This window comes from Paracoccidioides lutzii (assembly GCF_000150705.2).
Source record: "Paracoccidioides lutzii Pb01 unplaced genomic scaffold supercont2.1, whole genome shotgun sequence".
Taxonomy (NCBI): domain Eukaryota; kingdom Fungi; phylum Ascomycota; class Eurotiomycetes; order Onygenales; family Ajellomycetaceae; genus Paracoccidioides; species Paracoccidioides lutzii.
Window position 1 is genome coordinate 316,838 of NW_015440947.1, and position 22,694 is coordinate 339,531.

At 44.0% G+C, this 22,694-nt stretch overlaps 7 protein-coding genes across 7 annotated transcripts in view; 4 read left to right on the forward strand and 3 right to left on the reverse strand.

The window, feature by feature from the left end:
• The window catches only part of PAAG_00079 (hypothetical protein), a gene marked incomplete at both ends in the record, with an annotated part of 1,621 nt that extends 440 nt beyond the window's left edge, over positions 1–1,181 (forward strand). Inside the window, 3 exons of the mRNA XM_015843897.1 lie at positions 18–535; positions 660–845; positions 1,053–1,181. Of these exons, the coding sequence (XP_015700232.1) occupies positions 18–535; positions 660–845; positions 1,053–1,181 (833 nt within the window). The remainder of the gene's footprint in view (positions 1–17; positions 536–659; positions 846–1,052) is intronic.
• A 1,157-nt stretch (positions 1,182–2,338) lies between these two features.
• On the reverse strand, positions 2,339–5,814 carry PAAG_00081 (hypothetical protein; the record flags this gene model as incomplete). The annotated part of the gene is made up of 8 exons (XM_015843898.1): positions 2,339–4,072; positions 4,167–4,411; positions 4,492–4,648; positions 4,719–4,811; positions 4,866–5,045; positions 5,102–5,184; positions 5,249–5,452; positions 5,541–5,814. 8 exons carry the CDS (start codon positions 5,812–5,814, stop codon positions 2,339–2,341), a joined length of 2,970 nt encoding a protein of 989 aa, XP_015700233.1.
• Positions 5,815–9,280: 3,466 nt separating this feature from the next.
• Positions 9,281–9,675, reverse strand: PAAG_00082 (hypothetical protein; the record flags this gene model as incomplete). The annotated part of the gene is made up of 2 exons (XM_015843899.1): positions 9,281–9,541; positions 9,625–9,675. The coding sequence occupies 2 exons, from the start codon at positions 9,673–9,675 to the stop codon at positions 9,281–9,283; spliced, it is 312 nt and encodes a 103-aa protein (XP_015700234.1).
• Positions 9,676–14,267: 4,592 nt separating this feature from the next.
• On the forward strand, positions 14,268–14,946 carry PAAG_00084 (hypothetical protein; the record flags this gene model as incomplete). The annotated part of the gene is made up of 2 exons (XM_015843900.1): positions 14,268–14,336; positions 14,392–14,946. 2 exons carry the CDS (start codon positions 14,268–14,270, stop codon positions 14,944–14,946), a joined length of 624 nt encoding a protein of 207 aa, XP_015700235.1.
• Positions 14,947–16,070: 1,124 nt separating this feature from the next.
• Positions 16,071–16,430, reverse strand: PAAG_00085 (hypothetical protein; the record flags this gene model as incomplete). The annotated part of the gene is made up of 1 exon (XM_002797500.2): positions 16,071–16,430. One exon carries the CDS (start codon positions 16,428–16,430, stop codon positions 16,071–16,073), a length of 360 nt encoding a protein of 119 aa, XP_002797546.2.
• A 1,211-nt stretch (positions 16,431–17,641) lies between these two features.
• On the forward strand, positions 17,642–18,157 carry PAAG_00086 (hypothetical protein; the record flags this gene model as incomplete). The annotated part of the gene is made up of 2 exons (XM_015843901.1): positions 17,642–17,898; positions 18,091–18,157. 2 exons carry the CDS (start codon positions 17,642–17,644, stop codon positions 18,155–18,157), a joined length of 324 nt encoding a protein of 107 aa, XP_015700236.1.
• A 547-nt stretch (positions 18,158–18,704) lies between these two features.
• On the forward strand, positions 18,705–20,404 carry PAAG_00087 (hypothetical protein; the record flags this gene model as incomplete). The annotated part of the gene is made up of 4 exons (XM_002797502.1): positions 18,705–18,729; positions 18,791–19,069; positions 19,133–19,513; positions 19,572–20,404. The coding sequence occupies 4 exons, from the start codon at positions 18,705–18,707 to the stop codon at positions 20,402–20,404; spliced, it is 1,518 nt and encodes a 505-aa protein (XP_002797548.1).
• Between the last annotated feature and the right edge of the window lie 2,290 nt (positions 20,405–22,694).

The window sequence follows — 22,694 nt, forward strand, 5'->3', positions numbered from 1 at the left end:
ACTCTACTTGCATGTAGATCTAATGTTCACTCCCGCAGAGAAAATCCCAATGCCAAGTTACCGCAAGTTAAGTTATCTACACGAGTCACTCCGCAAGCCACTGCGCAAGTCACTCCGCAAGTCACTCCGCAAGTCACTCCACAAGTCACTCCGCAAGTCACTCCACAAGTCACTCCGCAAGTCACTCCACAAGTCACTCCGCAAGTCACTCCACAAGTCACTACACAAGTCACTACACAAGTACTACACAAGTCACTCCGCAAGTTACTACACAAGTACTACACAAGTCACTCCGCAAGTTACTACACAAGTACTACACAAGTCACTCCGCAAGTCACTCCACAAGTCACTCCGCAAGTCACTCCACAAGTCACTCCGCAAGTCACTACACAAGTACTACACAAGTACTACACAAGTCACTACAACACGCAAAAACTTCCCCATCACCGCCCAGCCTTGGCGCCCTCTTGGCACTCTCTTGGCGTCCCTGGTGGAGCGGGGTCATGTGACCCAGCTGCAATATGTGGGACAAACAGTGCGCATCGCTGAGCTGAATTAGTAATCCAGCAACGAAACGAACCATCGAAACGCTGCAGTTCTTCTCTTCTTCTCTTCTCCTCTTCTTCTCTCCTTCTCTTCCTTGTGATGCTGTGCGTCAGAGGCCGTCATGGAGACGCAGCATGCCGGCCCAGCCACCAGCCACCAGCCAGCACGCAAAAGCTGAGGGAAACACTCCACCCAGCGCCGTCTGCTCGTCTTGTCGGCGGGCGGACGCCCACCAAGCTGGAACGGTCGAGCAAAAGCCCGTGAGACGCGAGGCGGTTTCTCGATTAGCCCTGGCCCCTGTAAATAAAAAGAGCCGGGAGCTCTAGATATTCTAGTTCATAGCTTGTTCCCATCCCGCTCATTGACTTATTTATTTATTCATTTATTATTTATTATTTATTTATTATTTATTCTTTGGCCCGCCCGATGCTTCTTCAACCGGGCCAATCTCATATCGTCCATTCTGTCTCGAGGCGTGAGATGAAATCCAACCAGGCACCACCCAGCCGGCCGCCAGCCCTCCCCAGTTCCCGAGAGCACAAGGGCCTCACACCTCCGCTCGCCGTTGGGCTGACAAGTCGCGGCGGAACCAGGCCCTCGCCCGCCTTGGCCACGAGTGCGACAGAGTGCGTTAGATAACGGGGAGAGACAAGGGGGCAATAAATACACGGGGTTCGGGGTTGCGCTGGGGAAAAGAAGGGAAAAAAAAAAAAAAAAAAAAAAAAAAAAAAAAGGAGAGAAAAAAAAAAGGGCAGTGAATTTGTTTTTCCAGAGCCACCTGTAAAATTGGCCCCGTAGTTACATAGTTACATAGACAACTAAAAGTATGCCGGGTATGCCGGGTGTCCCGGTAACCCGGTTTACCCATCGATGTTCATTTCCACTTTTGGTTCGGGGCGGCTGAGCCACGCACTGGGGGACGGGCACGTACGGATGACGACAATCAAATCGATCCCGTGTCCACCACGGCTCTTGTTATGCATGTGTATGCTGTGCTACACTGTAGTTCAGTCAGTCAGTGAGTCCCTGCGTTTCCAGTCAGGTGGTTACCAATAGTTACCAAACGCTGCCATGCCCTTCTATCTGATTGATCCATCCAGGTTTTTTTTTTTTTTTTCTTTTTTCTTTTTTCAGGTATAAAATAAATAAATAAATAAATAAATAATAACAATAATAATAATATCTCTGTATACACCTACGTCACTACAAATTCGGAGCCGTAACTCATTCAGAAACACGCCGAAACTTCATCAAGCTTCAGATAAAACAATGTCATAAAATCATTTTTAACCTAATGTAAACCTAAACTGAATATAAAAACATCGGACCTCAACCTTAATCTTAAAACGGATTTTTTAAGAGGGAAAAGTCTCACTGAGATTACATAACAAAAATGTCGCAAACTAACTAGGTAAAACGAGTTGACTAGTTGCTTACTCTTCCAGGGCAGAAAATAAGTAGTACCCCAATCTCTAAATGATTCAAGTGAGAAGAAAAACAGGAGAAAGGAGAATCGAAACCAAAGCAAGAGGCAAAAGCAAAATGTGACAAGCAACAAAACCAGACCTAAAGGCTGTAGTAATAATACGAACAGAATCAAAAAAAAAAAAAAAAAAAAAATATGCCAGGTGAATGAATATACACATAAAAGTAAAAACTACTGCAAAAAATAACAGCAAAAAGACATAATAAAAAAAGACATAAGAATAACTAGCATGAACACATAAAAGAAGCACACAAAAAGACAAACATAAAATAATGAACATGAAGAACTTGTTATAAACATCAATGATCACTCACCCTTCATCTCACCATTTCTCCTCTCCCCCTTAGCATCTCCTCGCCCTCCACCACCTCTCGGACTCGCTCTAGTCCCCTTCTCCCTCTCTCCTTCCCTCCCCTCTCCCTCCTCTCCCTCATCATCATAATCCTCATCCACGTCCATCTTCCTCGCCGGCGGCTCATGCAAAACAGATCCCGACCCTTGTCCCAATACCTGATCCCGACCATCTTTACCCCTCTCCCGCTCCCGATCCCTATCCTCCTTGACCCCACTGGAGCCAGGACCCGATCCGGCCGACGATGGGCCCGTAGGACCTGGCCCCGACCCCGTCGCCACAGTCTGTAATGATGGCAACGGGCCAGACTGATGAGCCCCACCCTCAGCTATGGGTGCCATTGCGGGGCCAGGTTGTGGACCTTGCTGTTGCGGTTGTCCCTGACCCTGACCCGGCTGCGACTGTCCCTGTACCTGCATATGCTGAAAAGAAGGAAGAGTGGACGGATGATGCGCGACCTCAGACGGATGATATCCCTCAAGACCACCATGTCCATGTCCATGTCCACCAGCACGACGCTGTTCATCTCTCCCCTGCTGTCCCTCGCCCGAATCCCTTCTTCTCAAATCTCTCGGCGATGGCAATTGCTCCCGATCTCTATCTCTCTCCCTACCCACCCCAACCTGTTGTCCAGGGGGTGACAATCTCCTCCCCATTGCCAAAACAGACTGGCCCCCCTCATCGAGCCTTGCCCGACTCTCCTCATTCGCAATTTTCTTCGGGGGCCCATTGCCAGGGCCCGGATCGGGTTCCCATTCGCGTCCCCTCTTCATAGATGATGCGGGTCTTTCTTCGCGCTCACGGTCACGCTCTCGATCACGCACAGCAGCTTCTGCAGCGCTTATGGAGGATTGTGAAGGCGGTGCACCGGATGCAATACCCTGCGGAGCTCCAACAGGGCCAGGACCAGGGTGGTATTGGTGTGGCGGGTATGACGAACCTGGTGAGCCAGGTCGCTCATCGCGGAGCGGGCGGACTTCAGTTGGTGGTGTGTAGGGCCGGACGTAGGGTGCCAGCTGCGGTCCACCGGTGGGTGGTGCGCCATTTTGCGGAACCTGTGCGTGGCCAGCAGGTTGTGTTAAGGGAGGTCGTGCAGCACCATTGTACGTGCCGTTGCCGTTACCGTTAGTGGGATTGCGGTCATGTTGATGTTGAGATGAGGGACCCAGTTGTGGGAGGGTTTGCGGGCCGGAGTATGTGTTTGGAGCAGCGATGGGAAATTTCGGTGATGGTGAGAGTCCTCCATTTCCACCTCCCTTGCGGGCACCGGGGTGTTGCGATTGTTCTGGATATGGGAGTGATTGGTGCTCCTGTCGCGGACTGTGTGGGCCAGGAGGGCCTCGTGGACCCTCACGGCCGTCAAAGGGGGCAGGGCGTTGTTGAGGTCCCTGATCGTTCACACCTCGAGCCCAATTGTCAATACGACCAGCAGGGGCCGGGCCTTGTGACGGTGGACCACCAGTTGGAGGTCCCCATTGATGTCCAGGAGGAATGCCTACGCCCGGTGTTTGATATGTGTGCGGATTGACATCTTGAGGAACCGGAGCATTACCCTGGTTAGCACTACCTGCCTGGCCACTTTGAAGGAGTTGGAGCCTGGCTTTAATGTGAACATTGGTCGGGTCTAGCTCCGCGGCACGTCGATAAGCATCCAAGGCATCATTTGTTTGGTTATTGCAAGATTCATACTGCAAGGAACAAAATGTTAGAACAAAAAAGTTAAAAAAAATCAGGCGGGCGAAAAACAAGGTTTAGCACAGAATATAAGGTTTCGAAACTTACCAAGGTTCCTAAATCATACCATACTTCAGAAATATAAGGGTTCAAACGGATAGCTCGGGAATAAGCATCAAGCGCATCACGATATTGGTTGATTTGATAGTACAGCACGCCGATCGAGCACCAGAATGTAGGGTTCCGTCCATCACGGTAGACCGCTTGCTGATAAGCCTCATATGCTTTAGGATATTTCGCTTGGGACATGTAGCACCGTCCAAGAAGATACCAGCTCTGAGCGTCGCCGTTATCTAGAGATTGGAAGGGAAAGTCAGAGTCAAATCGTCGCGTGGTTGGGTTCGGATAAATGGAATGAATAGTAATGACATACCTGCTTTGACAGACTTCTCTAGGTATTCGATGGCTTGTTCCTGACTGCTATAACTATTGCTCTGCTGGTGGTGGAGCCATCCGAGCTGTTGTAGTACCTTTGCGTGATTGGGATCCCGGTCCAGTACCCGTCTGTAAGCAGCCTTGGCGGAGTCGTACTGTGTAGCGCGGGGGTCAATATCAATGAGACATATATAGAGATCATGCGGAGGGTAAGTATTTGCTTACGTCTTTCTGTTGTTCATGGACATGGCCGATCTGGAACCAGATATCTTCCTCGGTGAGGGGACGGGGGGGATCCGTGACGATATATTTGAAGCACTATATCTTGAGGTCAGTACAATTATCTACAGATGACGAGATACGGGCACCCACCTCTAAACTCTGGTTGAATTTCTGCTGCTGCTTGTATATTATGCCAAGTCTGAAGTAGATCTCGTTTGCCTTCTCAAAATCAGGTTGCATGCGCATGACCTGAGAAAAAGCCTCCTCCGCGTGGTCGAGGGAGCCATATCGATCGTACAGAATGCCGATTCCATACCATAGTTTCGGTTCCTAGAAATTTTGTTGGTAAATGAATTCCGTTTAAGGAAGGGATGAGGGCAACGAACTTGGGGATCCCTCAGATGATACAGCGCCTGTTGATAGGAAGTATATGCCTCTTGCAGGTTGTCAATCATAAGATGGCAGTGTCCTATTCAGGTTAGCAAATATACATACTGACAAAAAACTAAAGAAAAAAGTGAGAGAGAACCAACCTAGACTTCCCCAAGACTCCCCACTAGTGGGATCCAGTTTGATAATAGTCTGCAGATACTCAATAGCCTTCTGAAACTGTTCCCTCGTGCGCAATATGCAAGAGATGGCACTCATAGCGGGAATGGACCACTGGTTATGTCTAAGGGCCTGCTCGTATGCGCTCATAGCGCCATCCAGATCACCCATCAATTCGGATAAACTTCCTATTAGACGTTAGGCCATATAAAACAACTTAATATGGACATATATATATATATATTGAGAGTTTAAATAAAATATATAGCCACTAACCAATCTGCAACCACACTCCCTCATTAAGCATAGCAATTTTCTGCGCGACAGGGCTTGGAATGGGTTTCTGAGGCGGCTGCTGCGGTTGTTGTTGGGGCGGCTGCTGTTGTTGTTGCTGCTGTTGTTGCTGTTGTTGCTGCTGTTGCTGCTGTTGCTGCTGCTGCTGCTGCTGGCCCTGAATGGGCACGTGGCCGTTGACCTGGGGATGGGCAGGGAGGGGACCATGGTGGGGATGGATACCTCCAGGCGGCGAAGGCTGTGGATGGGCGGACATTGTATTCCTTCTGGAATTTCACCTCTCTCTCTGTCTTTCTCTTTGTGGTGGCTATATCTTATCCTACGTGATGTTGCGATATCAAAGCGGAAGACAAAAGACAGAAGAGAATGGATAGGATGTATGCGTTCTTTCTCTCAGGGCGGAGCCTGATAAGATGGATGTCGTGAGTGTGAGGCGATTACTGAGTCAGCGATCGGCGAGGAAAGCCCCTCCTGGAGTGGTAGGAGGCGGATAGGCATTCGATGAAGTGAGGGGATGAAGGAGATAACGAAGCAGATAACTCGGGCGGGGGTGAGATGATGATGTTGGATGGAGTTTTGCAGTTGTAGCTAGCTGTAGCTGCAGTTGTAGTGGTGACGTTGGATTGAAAAGAGAGAATGATGGGATGGCGGATGGCAAGAAGAAAGAATTGACAGGAAGCGTGGATTATGTAAAGGACGAAAGGAGAGGGCGGAGGAAAGAAGGAAGGCGGAACCGTAGAAAGGGAGGAAAGTGTAATCGAGGGCAAGCAAGAAGAAAGGAGCAAGAATGTGCGAAGGAAGTCACACGATGAGAGTCACATGTATGCAGCAGGAAATTGAAGGAAGGAGGCCAGAGAGAAGCAGCAAAGAAGCAGAAGGAGCAGAAGGAGCCGGAGAAGCAGAAGGAGCAGAAAATAAAAAAAAAAAAATTGTGGTTGGGGAAGATGGAAAAGAATGGGAGAGAGATGGGAAAAGATGGGAGACAGCCAGCGAACGGGCAGATTCGGCGCTAGTGGGAAGGGAGTTGCTGGGCAATCAGATGGGGGAACATATTTACATATTTACACTTTGCGCTACCACACTTTCCACACTTTCCACACTTTCCACTCGCACCTTTACCTCAGACTCCAGAGCCACACAGCGACTTCCTCGGGACTAGCTGGTCGGTGCCTCCCCGCCTAGCCCCAATAGGCATAGCCTCGCGGCGAGAGTTTCGGCGTTCCTAGGCTTCCCAGACAACGGCAAGCAAATGGCAAAAGCATCCCATGGGATCCCTGGCCCCTGCTCGGGCACGCTTGGCCTTGCTTACCAAAGAAGACCGAGGGGGGGAAGGCCTAACGTATTGCACCATACACCCCCCTTCACTTGGATCAACGTCACCTGATATAAAACTCTATTTAACACCCCCTCCCCCCCCCGGGCCATAGTACATAACAGGGCTTCCAGTCCTAAGACACCAACCGTAAGGAGGGTGCATACACATGCTCCATACGACTGGAGGAAATATGAAATCCATGCTTAACCTAAGCTAGAGAACAGAAAGAGAGCCTGTTATGTACCAGGAATTACTCTATGGAAAAATTGCTGTGAAAGGGAATTAAAAAAAAAAAAAATAAAAATAAAAAAATAAAAATAAAAAAATTGGTATGAAAGCTGCATAATATTTTATTGATGCTTATTAAATTAGACTATATCACGTGCGGAAGTGATCCAGTAGGTGGTTGAAGTACGTTGATATGACTAAGAGAAGTTAACTTAGTTAACTAGTTAGTTAACTGTGCCAGCCTGCCACGCCCCGAGCTTCTTCGCTAGTTCCAAATCTTCGGCCAAACTTTAGGCCAAAGCTGTGCCTCAAACCCCGGCAGAGTTTAAACGCTGAATAACTAGATATATAGAGCTTACGAAGCACACTCTGTCGGATGTGAACTTTGTTTCAGAGCTGATAATAAATATCCTGTCATCTGCACCGTACATAATACGAGAAAAGCATTTATATATATATTTATACATCTAGTATATATATATATATATATATTATATGCCGATTCAGTGTGGTCCTCATCCTCGGTCCACCCGGGTAAATAAAAATAAGCATGCTCCAGGGGGCCCAGATTAGCCCACCTGCAACTTGCGGGGGTATTAATATTATCTGGGCAAGGACCATGGGTGGTTTGTTGTTGTCCATGTATGTATGCACCCTTTTCTTTTCCGGGTGGAAGCAACGGATGCCAAATGGAACATGCCAAGAAGAACCCACGCCAGTGACGGCGGCGACGCCAAGCAACGCCACTAGGAAGGCATGGACATATACAGCTGGCCTTTTGCACTGTTTTTGCTGCGCTGACGATGGAGGATGATGATGTTGGCAGGGTTTAAAGTGGAGACTATGATTTTTTTTAGAAACAAAAGTAGAGAAGCAGAAGAAGAGGGGAAAAAAAAAAAAAAAAAGAGAGAGAGAGAGAAAATCAATTGAAAGGCTGAAAATACGAGACATGACTTCCTGCGCAAAAATCAACGCGGTGTGGGGAACAATAATAAGTATAATAAGACAGGAATTTCTTGTGGCTGAGCGGGTGATGGATCGATTTCTCCATAAGTTCGTGCGAGATATATTTCCATTCCAAATGATTATCACAGATGGGAAACGGATAAACTGGTTAGCCAGCTTACTAGCAGTTAAGTTGGTGATTGAAATGACGATGCCATGACTAAGCAGCATCGAGAAATGGGATGGGGGATAACCTAGTAAATCATATGGATCTGACCAGAAAAAGAGGGCTACATCGGCATCAGGGGTACATAGATCCATCCCGTGATTTCCCATGATTCCCATCCCAACGACTTGGCCCGACTCGGCTAAGCCCGCAGCAACCTTGGAACCGTAGAGCCGCTAAGAACCTCCGTACCCTGTTCCAAGTCACCGAGGCAGGCTAGGGGAAGCCAAGCTGCCAAGCTGTGGAGCCGAAGCTTTTTTCTTTTTCTTTTTCTTTTTCTTTCTTTTTTTTTTTTTTTTTTTTAACATTTTCTTTTCTTTTTTTTTTTTTCAACCCTTTTACCCTTTTTCCATGTTTTCTTTTTCCCTTTTTGCAAAACCCTTTTTCAAACCTTCTTTAGCCAAACCTTTTCAGCCCTGGTCTACTGTCGTACTTTTGAGTCTTCGCCCAAGGGTCGCACCTTGGCAGTCAAAATAATATTGTTAAGTGTTACCAGTAACCTTGCAACATCCCAGTCGTATGTAGTTAGCAGCCAGAGCTTGCAGCTTCATCCAACTCTCACGCTGCACAAAGTCCACCGTCCTTGGCGACACTATGCCCCTTCTGCTCGCTCCATCCGTGAGCCTTGGAGCCTGGAGGTACTAGTTACACTCCGTTCTGTTACCTGTGCCAACCTTCGTCAAGCAGCCCTTGAATCATGATGGATTGGCGGAGAATGAGATGGATGCCACAGATCCACACAACTCGCACTTGCGCCCACAAACCCACACATCCACACCAAACTCAAAACACTCTCCCACTTGGGGACTCCACTCCACATATAACCGAACCACCGACATAAAACAGCCCGCACCCTCCCCCTCCCCAAACTAGCATGAGACTAAGCACGCTAGTCACCCCTACGACCCACCCTGCCTTTTTTTTTTTTTTTTCCACTTCCCCTTCCCGAAGTGTCGTGTCGTCTCGTGGCTTGTCATGTCTTGAGGAGGAGAGGTTAAAAGCTGAGGCTTAGATAGATTTGGGTTGGGGGATATCTTCCGTGGTAGTCTTGCCGGGGTGGTTGAGGGGATTGGCGGATGGCGGATGGCGGATGGCGGATGGCGGATGGTGGATGGCGGATGGCGATGGTGGATGGAGGTTAGATGCTGGTCGCAGGCCGCTGGCAGAGGCTGAATGAGCTAACCGTTCCGGCACCGGGCGGGTGTCGGTATCGATGTGGGTGTTGGTTGTGGATAGGTGTGGCTGTGATGGTGTGTTGTGTGATTGTGTCTATTGTTGTGTCATGTTGTGGCTGGGGTAGTGAATTATTTATCGGCAAGCTGCCACTCACATGATATACTTTATGCACAAACCGGTCGGGTTGGAATCTTGTCTTGGAAAGTGAAAAAATCAAGACCCGACATGGTCGTTTCATATACTGAACGGATCTATGTTTCTTTCACTTCGCCACGTATGAGGGAGATTTCCACAAATGAGTAATGAGCCTTGTTCGACCCCCTCCCGCGCCCCCTCACTCACCCAGCTTAGCTGCAGCAGGCAACGCAGGGTGGAAGAAAAAATCTGTCTCTTTCTGAATAACCAAGCTAAGACGATTACAAGATTTTTTTGAGTTCCACTGTTGCATGAAAATGCGAGAGAAACACCTGTCGTATCCCCAAACATTTACGTCCCTGCTTCACGAAGATCTCTTTAAATAAACATGTAGCCGCAGCCTGTCAAACCCCACCAACAACAGCAGCTTAAATCCTAATGCCACTGGTTGCTCCTTAATCCATCACATTATTTTCCACAGTTACTCTCATCGACCAGCAACCCCTGCAACATTGCCGCTGACACCGACACACGCTGATAATTTCCCGGCAGATGAAACATGGATGGGTGGAAACACACCCCTCCCGTTTTATGCACGTATATATAGATACATCGTTTAATTCCCCTGCTCCCCTGTTGGATCAATAATGAAATCCTTTCCCTAGTCCTTGGTGCTTCCCTACATTCACGGGGTTATGATGATCATAGCAAGTTCAACCACATCACTTGCATGATATGCTCGTGTGAGGGATGGTGGGATGAAATCTCTTCTTATGCTGCGTATGTTGAAAAAGGGGGTCAACTCTCAATTCACCTTGAATCTACGGCTGACGAGCACACATCACTGGTTAATTGAACAACGTAGCCTTGCAATTATATCCCCTTGCTTCCTGCGCATTAGTTACTAACAGAGGATTGTCAGATTCAAAGGCCAAAAAAAAAGATTCTTTCTTGAAATTCCCACTAACGAACCTCCAGGGTTAATCATTCTTTGACAAACCTCCAAAGCCCTAGCCTAGAGACGGAAAAAGTGAAAGCAGGGGAGGGGAATCAAATGTGAAGGTAGACTCAATCTGCCGCAACCTACTCCGTAGGTACGCGGGCAGATAGGGTAAAATTTCGTGTCATCACTTGGCCCGTGGGATTAGTTACATCTAACTAGTTAACTACAGTTAACTATCCTACAGGAACTTATTAACCCCATTAAGCATTTCCAACACCTCAGATGGAACCATGTCTCATTATTACTAATAATTACAATAATGCCCCAATATGGAACATTTTAGAATAAACAAAAAACCCCTCTTACACATGTTAGATGGAGGAATATTTCCCAAGGTTATCATTGTAACCCCCCTTTTTGCAGCGACGACAAACAGAACCGGCGCCTGGATCCCATCGCAAACTCATCCATGGGAACTCCACGTCAGATTGTGATGTCATGGAAGCGCTAAGGTGGGCGGTTATTTCGTTTACTTATCAACTTATATCACTTTTCCACGGAGTTCCGTGGACTTAGAAACCCTTTTTACAGTTTCCGATGTTAACTACCAGCCCTATCAACAGCAGCCAACGTAAGGGTCCAGGCAGACGAACTGCTAAAAATTCATACATGTTAACTATAGAAGAACAGGAACAAAAAAAAAAAAAAGGGAAACTCTCAGCACACCAATGAGAACAAACCTCACAATAACACCACTCACCTCGAACAAAAAAATCCGTTTGGTTCCACACATGTATGTATGCACCGACAGCTTGGCATGGACACCACCTGCAGCCATCCAGAGGCCTGCATATCCAGTCAACGTGACTTCACGTACATGATGCGTCATACACGATACCCTGCATGGCGTAAAAGGGGCAGGGAATTCCCAGAGGCGTGTCTGTAGTGTAGTGTACAGGTGCTGCAGTACATACATACACACATACACACATACGTTGGACAAGAAGACAAAATGTCCAACGGAACACACAGCATCTCCGTTCTTGCATTATGGAACAAAAACAACAATAATAAGTCACATCCCATATACGGAGTGGTTGTGCATGCAGAAGGGCACATATCAATGCATGACTACGGGGCACCCAGTTCCCAAATACAGACATACGCTGTGCCGCAAAAATTGACGGGATGCCGCTAGTTACCCGACCGCCTGCGTACCAAATTTATATCCATATATCACTCACTCAAACGGTTGTTCCAAGTTCGTGCATCCCTTGCGCGGGAGTGATTTCTTCGAGTCCCCTCTCCTCTCCACCCCCTTCTTCCAAGGGTTTCAGATGTTTCAGTTTGGGATGGCTCTTTTAATGTATCGTTCTGTGGCTCTGAGGAGGTGGATGGGGGTATGGAGAGTTGAAAAGAAACATGCAATCAGTCAGTCATTCATGTAATGCAAAATAGCTGGAGATTTGTTTTTCTTTTTCCTCCGTGAAATTGCTACATACTATGGCCTTGCGAATCCCGTATCAGTCCCTTCGGATATCCTCGGTTGCTCACCTACCTTTAGAATATGTATCAAAGGACAACAAGTCAAGCCTGCCTTTTACCGTATGGCACTTCTACTACCCCACTCCTCGATGGCATGACGTTGTAGATGACAGGTAGTTATACACAGAAGCCGCCACTAATTGCCCAGATGTTCCCAATCTCTTATTCTGAATTTTGAGTGTTCCAAATTGTCAAAAAAAAGTCCACGTAATTCTTACCTTCGACTCTTGCATTTCCAAAAAGGTGCTAACAGGTTCTTTCGCGCAATAAATCAAGTGGCAATTTCGACGGGATTTTACCCTCGTAATATTCAAGTTAACCCATTGGATACATATTCAGTCATCGGCCGGACCCATTACCGTAGAGTCAACTTTATCCTCAGAACCAGGCATCGGTGTGTCTTGAAAGAATAACGTTGTTGTAAGGATTGAACTAGCTAGCCGAGATCTATACTATATAAAGGAAGGCATGTGATTAGAATGAGTGTCAACGGTGCAAAGTACATGCACCTCTTCTTATTATTTAACTCCAAAGAAAACAATCAGCTGTGTCTCTGACTATGCTCTACCAAAGGTCTCACTGATCCCAATTCTCTGTGTTTGTATTCTCTGTATCTCGACCCAACGCTTCCCTGTGTGTACAGTTCACCAGCCACCCACAAGTCTGGTGAAATCTCCATCAGCATTTTCAACATGACAAGACTGGACCGGCTTTGAACACGATGACAATGAAATGCAAGTTCCAGTCCATGGGCCCCCCCTTTAGCATCGAATGAATGCATCAGCGAGCCATGGGAAATTTTCTCTAGGTTTTAACTTGGTATACTTTCAACTTGAGCTCCTGTCCTAGGGTTTGCCTTAGTGGATCAATGAAGATTCAGCTTTCTCAATGACTACAAATTTTGGAGAACTAAGAAACTAAGTGCACCTTGCAGTATTGACGGCAAAATGCTTAAGTAATTTGTAGTAAAGCAGGAATATCGTCACGTCCAAGCGATGAACCAGGGGCGGATGTTGGTTGGATTGTTTTAAACTAATTCTGAATGACTAAGTTTCCTCAATAAATGATTACTTCTCCTAGCAAACATTCAACCATACATCAAAATTACCTGTTGAATGCTGAAAACAGAGAGCTCACCCATTTACGCATTATAGTGGAAGAAGCTGATATTCATCGCCCAGAGGAAGGATGAATACAAAATCGTATTAACTAAGGCGGCGTCAAAGTTACGCATGGGCGAATGCCAAGACGCCAAGGCTGCAAGCGCCGTGGAATAAGGAGCCTCAAACTCTAAAGTTACCCCGCCAACTGGCCACCGATGGACCTCGGGATATAAAAATCTGACGTCTCGGGAAATTAGAGCGCATCGAAATCATCCTGGCAGTGACTCGATATGTTCCCATTACCCAATAGTTTGGTGGATATGATGGTTTACTTGAGAGCAAGCTAAGCAGAGAGTGTTCCTATTATCCAAATTTAGTCGAGCGAAATGCTTTCGCTTTCTGGGTTTGAGCTGGTCAAGTGCTCTCATATGAAGACACCAGTTGAATGTCACGATTTTGAACATATGCGGCGTAACAGCCAGGGGCTTTAAAGCTTCCATTTCTTTCTTTGTTTATTTTGTTTGTGTTTGGCATTCAGTGCTTCGTGTGAAATGGGTTCTTACCCCCGCCTCAATTCTGGCTCTCTTGACAATACCCTTCTCACTTGGCATCAATGTCACTGATTTCAGTATCTCCAAGCGTTCTGCTTTCGCGGTAAACTTTCCGTGATGGATATGTTCAGTTCTTTTGCTCGCTCTGCTCTTAGCTTCTGGCTCTTAAGTCTACGATCGCAGTGAGCGAGAATGCTGGCCAATTGTTCTCTCCAACATGCAACCTTGAAAATGATCGGGCTCGAGAAAAGCTCACCGGGTGCTGCTGCTTCCCTGCTGCCTGGTCTACATGGCAGCAGCGCAGCCGATGGAATTATACACCATCAAAATCCCATACTGACGAAGATAGAGAACTCACATCTATCTCACTAATATCCAGTAAAACGCTTTTGCAGAGCCCACACTTCTTCTATTACTAGAAACATACGCAACCCCGCCTTCTTTTTCCCACCATCTTCAGTCACTTTTATTCAAACCATTTTCAGCCCATGTTCTAGTTTTCACAATTCTTTGTTTACTTCCCTTTGCAGATAGACCTGAAAATGTCTTCTCCTATTGCTACCCTTGCATTTGGCGTTGAAATTGAGTTGCTTCTCAAGCCGAAGGAGGATGTAAAAGAAGTAACTTGGAAAAAGCACGTGTTTTAATGGGGATATATGCTCTCAGAGGCTGTCGGACAAAAATCGCATCACACCATACTCAAATGTTATTCTGGCACTCTTGTGTTCCGTTAGCGTAGAGACCAAATTAAATACTGGCACCTACGAGAATTGGACTGTGGCTGATGAGCCTGCTCTTGATGAAAGGCCTGGGTTTTTTATGTCTTCGGCAGCATATCCAGTCATTCAGTGTAAACAATCAATAACCATCGTTCAGGGAGATGTGGAATTGATATCTAGGATTCTAGGCTCCGAAAATAACGGGAGGAGACAAATCACTATTATGTTTGATGCCATGACGCAAAATTTTGATGTCGAGTTGAAACCACCGGGAGCGTCCTCGCACATACATGTCTCCCCAGAACGGGACATAAAGCTCCACCCAAACCAGAAGAAACAGGCGATTAAAGCTGCAATGTATTACAATAGGGTGATGATTAGAGCCGTGGCCTTGCGAGCGCAAGCAGAACACTTATTGCATCCCAAACACACTGTTAATACCGAAATGGAGACCTTTCCACAACGAGGTCAAACAAATATCCTGGAGTCCCGCTTTCGATGAATGCTATCCAAGTCTATATGGTTAGCTCCCGGCAATGCATATGGACTGTGCCAAGCAAGCTCCGCTAATTACTATTATTCCCACTACAGCGGATGTATTCACATCTCTCTATTGTCCCCACTTAACGTAGACAGAGGGTGTTCATCACATGCATGTCCTACCCCACATTAACTACCTTTTTCGTCCCTTTCCATCTGTTCCAAGGACGCATCGTCTTCCAAATCTACCTTTAATCACAGTTTTCCAACGTGTCCAGGACATCCAGGTTAGACAAAGCCTTTTCTCGGCGAGTGAATGGGACTTTCTGTCAAGACAACGCAGGTTCCAAGTACCTAAGGTTGTGACAGAGCCTTGAGCCATCTCCACAGATTGGTTGAGTTGCGGGATGTGGGCAGCTGAGTGGTCCGAGTTTATTATTGTTAGTTTAGTTAATTCATTTACCAGGGACTTAAAGCCCAATTTCCATACAAAGATAGTTATATGGGGTACTCAACTTCACCCTTCTTAGGCCTATTTAACGTCAGAAACGGCCTCGATTAAGCAGGTGAAACAACCATAAACTAAACGATCATGCACAAACCTAGCGGGGGGGGGGGGGGGGGGGGCAAAAGATTTACACACTGTGGTTTGACGTGAGGAGGAGTAAGGATTCATGGTTGACAGAGCGCTTAGCTGTTTCAGAGTAACTATCTAACAACCGTTCGCAATTTGTACCTTTGACTGACCCACATCCTCTTGAATAGGTAGTTACTCGCCTGGGTTGGTTTTGAGCCGCTGTCTCATAAACCCCAACCAAATCCACGCCAAATTGTCTGAAAGTTAGACAAGGCCAAAAATATATCAGGATGAGCGCGTAAGATGTAGTTGAAATAAGACAAGAAAAGAGCTGATGGAGACCGTGGTCCCCACTTTCTTAGATTCCAATTTTGCAGATGACCACACATGAAAATTGGGGAAGCTCAGCTCTACTCGAGGTAGATAATTGGATTCTACTAACTATTCTGTATAATCGACCATGCATAATTTCCCCATCCAGTACTTATAGCGTGCCTTTTCGGATAGGGCGCACTGCCCCAACTGATATGAAGACTTTATGCTCTTGCTGCTTAACTGCTAAGCATCCATCATCGCTTGAAATTTTTGTTTGCCCTCCTCGTGGAAGCTCTTGGTGCTCCGCCGCATGCCCTGCCTGGATGAGGATAATGGATTGGGCCTGGGGAAAATGGCGGAATGGCAGGAACTCTGTCGTTGGTATAATTGATATCTGGTCTGGCGCCCTTATCTTTATCGAGAAGACAGGAACTAAGCAGGGTAAGTCTCTGTAACTTGTAACTATGATGAGGGAGCTGGCGCAAGGCGCATAACATTTTCTCGCTGCGCCATGGCGATGGCTCAATATTCCATTGGGTGGTTGCTTTGAATGCATTCTCCTGATAATATCTGCCAGCAAGTGTTTGGTCGCCTTTCTGCCAGTCATCTGCCATCATATTTTTGCCTTCTTGAGACAGGATCGTCTCAACCCTTGACTCGCACGAGAGATTTGAGACAACTCTCTGCGAAGCCTTCTGCTGTTGCGCCGCCAGTACTGTCTGAATTCCTGGGCGCGGATGATTAATTGTTCAGCTGCGATGGATTAGCAAACAGAACGCCTGAAATGAATTTTGCTTTGCATATCTTCAATCTGGTTTTTATTGCATTGAGCATTTGCGAGGCATAGCGCTGCGGGACAGCGCGAAGTCTATATGGAGGGGCGGGAAGAGGAATTCTATTTCTACTGCTGTATCTCCCTCCCAACCATAGCCCGCGCAGCCTAAAACCTTAGATTCCCATTCCCCCCTTCGGCAGAAAAAAATAGTTCTTTTTCGATCTTCCCACTAAAATTTCTTCTTCTTATCAATCACCTGCTTCAACCGAAGGATCTCTTATCATTCATGACAACATGCCGCGGCACCCATATCAACCGCTTTGGGAGGGGCGGTCAACAACAAGCAAGAGAATCTTTTCAAAACTCTCTCGATGAATGTGGATCTTAGATTCCGCCCGAGTTCAGCCTATCCCCCACTGTTAAGGATACTGGTCAACAAAAGGTGATGTGTAGTTGGAGAATGTCAGCTTTACAAAACCATCAGCAGCGCCCTTGGTCGCAAGGACATTCTCCAACTTGCTCGAATCTTCATCTCCGCTCCCTCTTTCAAAGAAAATTGACCTGATGCTATCAAGCAGGTGATTTGCTTATTTTCACCGTGGACCAATATACATGGAATTGGTTGTGATGCTGCTTCATGTCGTTTTTGATCCAAACTACCAGACACCATCCTGGTCCCGAACACCGTTGCACTGCGCTGTTGATTGCAGGCAACCTGATATTGTTTCCTTGCTTCTCAGAGCCGGCTCTGATACTTCTCTGAGAGATATAAATGGTAGAACTGCTTATGATGGTGTTAAAGGTGGATTTTCAGATCTAAGCAGACTCTTATAGGCTGCTGCTGAGGGAGGAACGTGATGCGGGAGGGTTTGCCGGCCTGAGGTATTTTGTTCCGTATTCCATGCATTTATATTTCCCTCGAATGCCATCTTCCCCGTAATTCGCGGTTGATAAATAAATTCTTAAGCCAGTTCCATATTTCTTCAGCCCCACCCCGGCTGAACCTGTATAAGGTTGAGCAATGGCCAACAATGGCGTGGGAGGGTTGCTATGTCCCAATGCCTACCTATCCTACCAATTTCCCCGAGTCAGGCCTGCGGCGGCGTTGCATCAAGATTCCGGCAGCACCCAGTTAATGATTCTGCAAGACCAAAGGCAGAAATGCAACAATCTGTCCAAAGAAACATCCCTGATCAGCATATCCAAGAGGGAACCACCCAGCAGACCTGGTATTGTTTGCTTCGCCTTGCCGCTGAGGAGCTCAGGTTGCAGTTTTCATCACGTCCATGGAATCAACTGGCCTCAAGGTTAACACAATAACTGGAGTGGCCGCCGCCCCTCCCCCCCCAACCCAAGTGGACTTTTTTAAACTCTCAAGGTAAAACAAAGTCATACTGCTTCTCCTCTCATCAAACTGCTAAGTTTCTTCCGCTATACAACCCTCTTCTGGAAGGTAATAAAAGCAGTTTCTTCGTTGCACCTTGTTAACACCTGACTAGACAACAACAACAACAACAACAACAACAACAACAACAACAGCAACAACAGAATCGGCTCAAAGATTGATGGGTGACTTTGGGGCTATAACGAGACCTTGTCGTTTAGGTAATTAAGAGTATCGGAACTTGGTTCAGTGAACTTGTTTATTCAGAAGGCTCGAAAGTCAGGGACTGGAAGGAAATGAGCTGGGTAGGGGTATGATGTTGAATGGGCCAACTGCTCGTATCCTGGTGTATAAATGTTAGGGATCAAGGTGATTCCTATGGGATTGGACTCATCCTTCGTCCAGTAGTTATAGACTATGTACTGGCGATTGGGCCTTTTTGCCAGGAAGTTATTAACCAGTCCAACAAATAACGAAGTTAACTAGTTCACTCCGTGTTTTAGATACTAGTTATCATTCACGTGATTGATCTGTTGACTCAGCCCCACTCTCTGGGGGTTTATACTCCTATCGTGTCAAGTTCGAAGTTACTCTGTTCACTGTCCATATTGCCCCTGAAATGGTAATGGGATGCCACAGATTACTCGTTGCTCCTTTTAAGACCCAAGCCCATTCAGTTTGGGCAAACTTCACTGATAAGTGGACACCGGAATAATCTCGTGAGCACCAATGGCGGAACATCAATTCATGAAGTGTGAGTTCCATGCTTAAGACTCCTTTGGGCCAGCTTCATAACTTTTAACAGTGAAACAAAGCACCATTTGCCTACACTTCCGGTCGATGGCTACATCTTGACAACCTGCAGCGTGAAGCGCGGTACATACAGTTCAATTTTGACTGTCTGTGTGAGAAAGTCCTCTCTCTCTGTCCATCTGCCACTTCAATCCAAGCCTGTCAGAAACTGGAGGGTGGCTTCAACAGAGCATTCATCATTACAACTGATGATGGGAGACGCGTTGTTGCAAAGTTTCCGACATCTGTTGCTGGATCAGCTAGATTTGTCACAAACTCTGAAGTCGCAACAATTACTTACTGTAAGGCTTACATGCAAGAGGATCTAAATTTGGGGTGACAGCTTTCCTTACTTGTGCATACAGTGCAGCGTCATCTCAAAATACCAATTCCAACCATCCTGGACTGGTGTGATGACCCGTCCAACCCCATTGGCTCAGCTTACATTATAATGGAACATGCCGGCGGCATTTCACTGTATCAAATGTGGCCAAAAATGTCCTTTACCCAGAAAATGAATTGCATTAGATCAATTTCCACAAATATTATGAAGATGTCTGAACTTAACTTTCCAGTATATGGCAGTCTTTATTTTACTGATGCAGTGTTTCTCGAAGCTGATTTGAAGCAAAAGCTGGATGGTGACTGCAAGTACTGCATTGGGCCGAATTGCAGAAACACATACTGGGATTGCAATGTTGGAGAGCCCAGGAACTATGCATTTAAGGGGCCGAATAGGGGGCCATGTGAGATATTCTTTCTCTCTTCAATATATCATAGTTGCTTACTTATTGATATCTTTAGGGAGTGATCTTCTCTCATACTCTTCTGCTTTAATTGATGTCGGCATTGCAAGATTGCCCCCAGCTGAGAATCTTGCTACTGATCAGCAACCATCTTATCAGGGCTCCGTGGGCGAGCATCTGGAACTTTTGAGCCTAGGTCAGGCCCTGTTTTCCAAATTGACGCGACATCCTCAGATACAATCTAATGCAGCCCCAACTCTCTTCCATTCTGATCTACACAAGAGAAATATCTTTGTTTCTGAGGATGATCCCACTATTGTGACAGGTTTCATTGATTGGCAATCTACAAGTATTGAGCCAGCATTCTACTATGCAGATGAAGTACCTGATTTCGCGAAGCCCCCTGTGAATGAAACACCAGAGAGCATTGAAAAGAGTCTCTGCAATCAGGCTTTTGAAGAAAGGTTGGGACTTCTGGCTCCGCGGCTAGCGGCAGTGAGAAAGATTGATGAGACTCTCCTCCGGCCATTCCGCTGCTGTCATCGGACATGGAAAGATGGCGTGGTATCATTTACTCATGAATTGATGCAGCTGAGGGAGCACTGGCAAGACCTTGGCTTTAAAGAAGACTGTCCTATCCCTTCCTTGAGCTTTGAGGAAATGCGCATTTACCGGGAACGACTAGATATCTATGACAAGATGTTGGGTGTCAGACAGGATATTGTTGACATGTTGGGAGTTGAGCAGCATGGCTGGATCCCTGAAGATCGCTGGGAGGAAGTAAAGAAAACTCATCAACGCATATATAAGGCTGTTTTGGCAACCACGGAGAGTGAGAAGGACCGCCAAGAGATAACGAGGATGTGGCCGTTTGATGTAGTTGAAGCATGACATGTAGGAAAGGTTGGAAAGCATGAGATCTGCTTGTACCAGCCCTGGCATGCTATTTTGAAGTTGGTCGACATATCGAATCATTAATGTTATCTGCAACTACATCCCATCTTCCTGAGACAGACTTGTCTCACTCTTTAATCCCAAGGGATTGAGATTATTCTCTGTAGAGTTTTTTTTTTTTTTTTTTTTTTTTGCGATGCCGCAAGCTGTGCAGATGGGGGTATTGGATTGGCTCTCGGGGAAGCTCTCACAGTAACACCACACTTAGAAGAGAATAGCATCGAAGCGCGAACGGTCTGGCTGGGCTATATATCTGATTGGTGAGGGTTGGGGGCTCTTTGCGGACTTCAGGGCATAAAAATTGTCTATGAAAACTACTTGTTGTAGGATGGAGGGTAAAATGCGAGCTCCTATGTTAGTAAACTTTTCCAAGACGCCTGAGACCCCAATAACTAATGTTTAAGCTGAGAATTTCACGTATCAATGATTATTTTTGTTGTTAACACCGCAAAACATTATCCCCACCTGTTCATAATTGGCTCCAGCTTCTAACCAGTCGCTGAAACATACAGTCAACGGTAAGTCATTTTTTCAATATTGCAAATTTATACAAAGAATGAGAAAGGTGTTCTTGTTGATTTTAATATTTAAAATTGAAATATATATAAAGTTCTTATAGAGATCTATAAGTTTGAAAATAAGAAATAAAAAAAATATCAAGGTCAAAATTTTAATAAGAAATTTAATTCAAACTCATGTGAAGTTAATTCAATTTTACCTAGTAAATACTTAACTACTTTATATAATACTTTTCTATTAATTTTCAATAAAAGAAATGGTTTAATAAAATAAAAAAAAAATTATTTAAAATATCTATATTAAATAAATCAGAATTAATTTACTTTAGCAGATATATAAATTAAACTCTAAATGATAAAAAAATAATATAGAAATATAATCTTTTATATACATTTTTAACACAGTATTAAATTTTCATTTAATGTGAGTAATAGTTAGAAATTTTATATTTAAATTAATTTTTTATTAAAAATAGTTGGCATTTTAAATAAAAATGAGGAAATATCAAATTTTTTAACTTAGTATAAATAAAGCAAAATTTGTATAATTTTTTAAATTTCATTTATTAATAAATAGTTGAAAATTTTATAATTATTTTAAATTAAATCATTAAAGAAATTATATATAAATGATTATAAATTATAACTAATTTATTATTTTATCATTACTTAAATCAAAAATTTTTTAATTAACTTTTAAAATATTTAATTTTATAGCAAAATGAATCAAATTTATGCTAAAAATGTCAAAGAGTTCTAAAGAAATTAAAAGTAATGAAAAGGTTTATAAATTAAAAAAGCTTTAAAAATAAAAACTTTTATAGTTCAAAAAAATCAGATAAATCTATTTTTTTTATAAATTTCAATTTATTTTCTTTGAATTTCATGAAATTTTGCTAAGAAGTTGAATTTTAAATATAGAATTAATATTTTATATTTTTTGCAATAATTGTAAAAAGATTTCAGACTTATTATTTTATTTTATTTAATAAATTTATTCATTCTGAAGACAATCATATAAAAATGAAATAATATAAAATAATTTATTCAATTATTAAAGATTTTAAATATATCAAAAATGAATCATTTCTACTTAATAAAAGTATATTTTTTAAATATGTAATTAATATGATCATTTTAGAGTAAGTAATCATTTCAAAAATATTATATTTAATTATATAATTATGAAATCAGTAAGTAAAAGATAGAACTTATAAGATTAAAATAAAAACTTTATAAGTTTTTTATCAAAATTTAAATCTATTTATATTACTGAAAATTATAATGAATTTTTAAAACTTCAAAATCTTTAATAATTTATAAATAGTTATAAATTTTTAATATTTTAGTTTAATTATTTAAAATAAATTTAACAATTGTCTAAATTTTACTTAAAATTAAGATTTTATCTACTCTGAAATCTAGAATATTAGGGAATAAATAATTATGAAATATATAAATTAATAATAATAAAGTAAATTAACTAATTATCTTTAAATTTTTAACATTATTGACTATTTATATAATTAAATTTATATTAATTTGATTGAATCTTTTCAAACTATCCAAAATTTAAATTATTAAATATTTTGTAAATATTATAATTTATTGTATTTTTATCTTATTTTTATAAACTCATTAAATTTAAACATAAAATATAAACTACAGTGTGTTATTATATGTTTTAAATGATAGAAACTCAGTTAGCT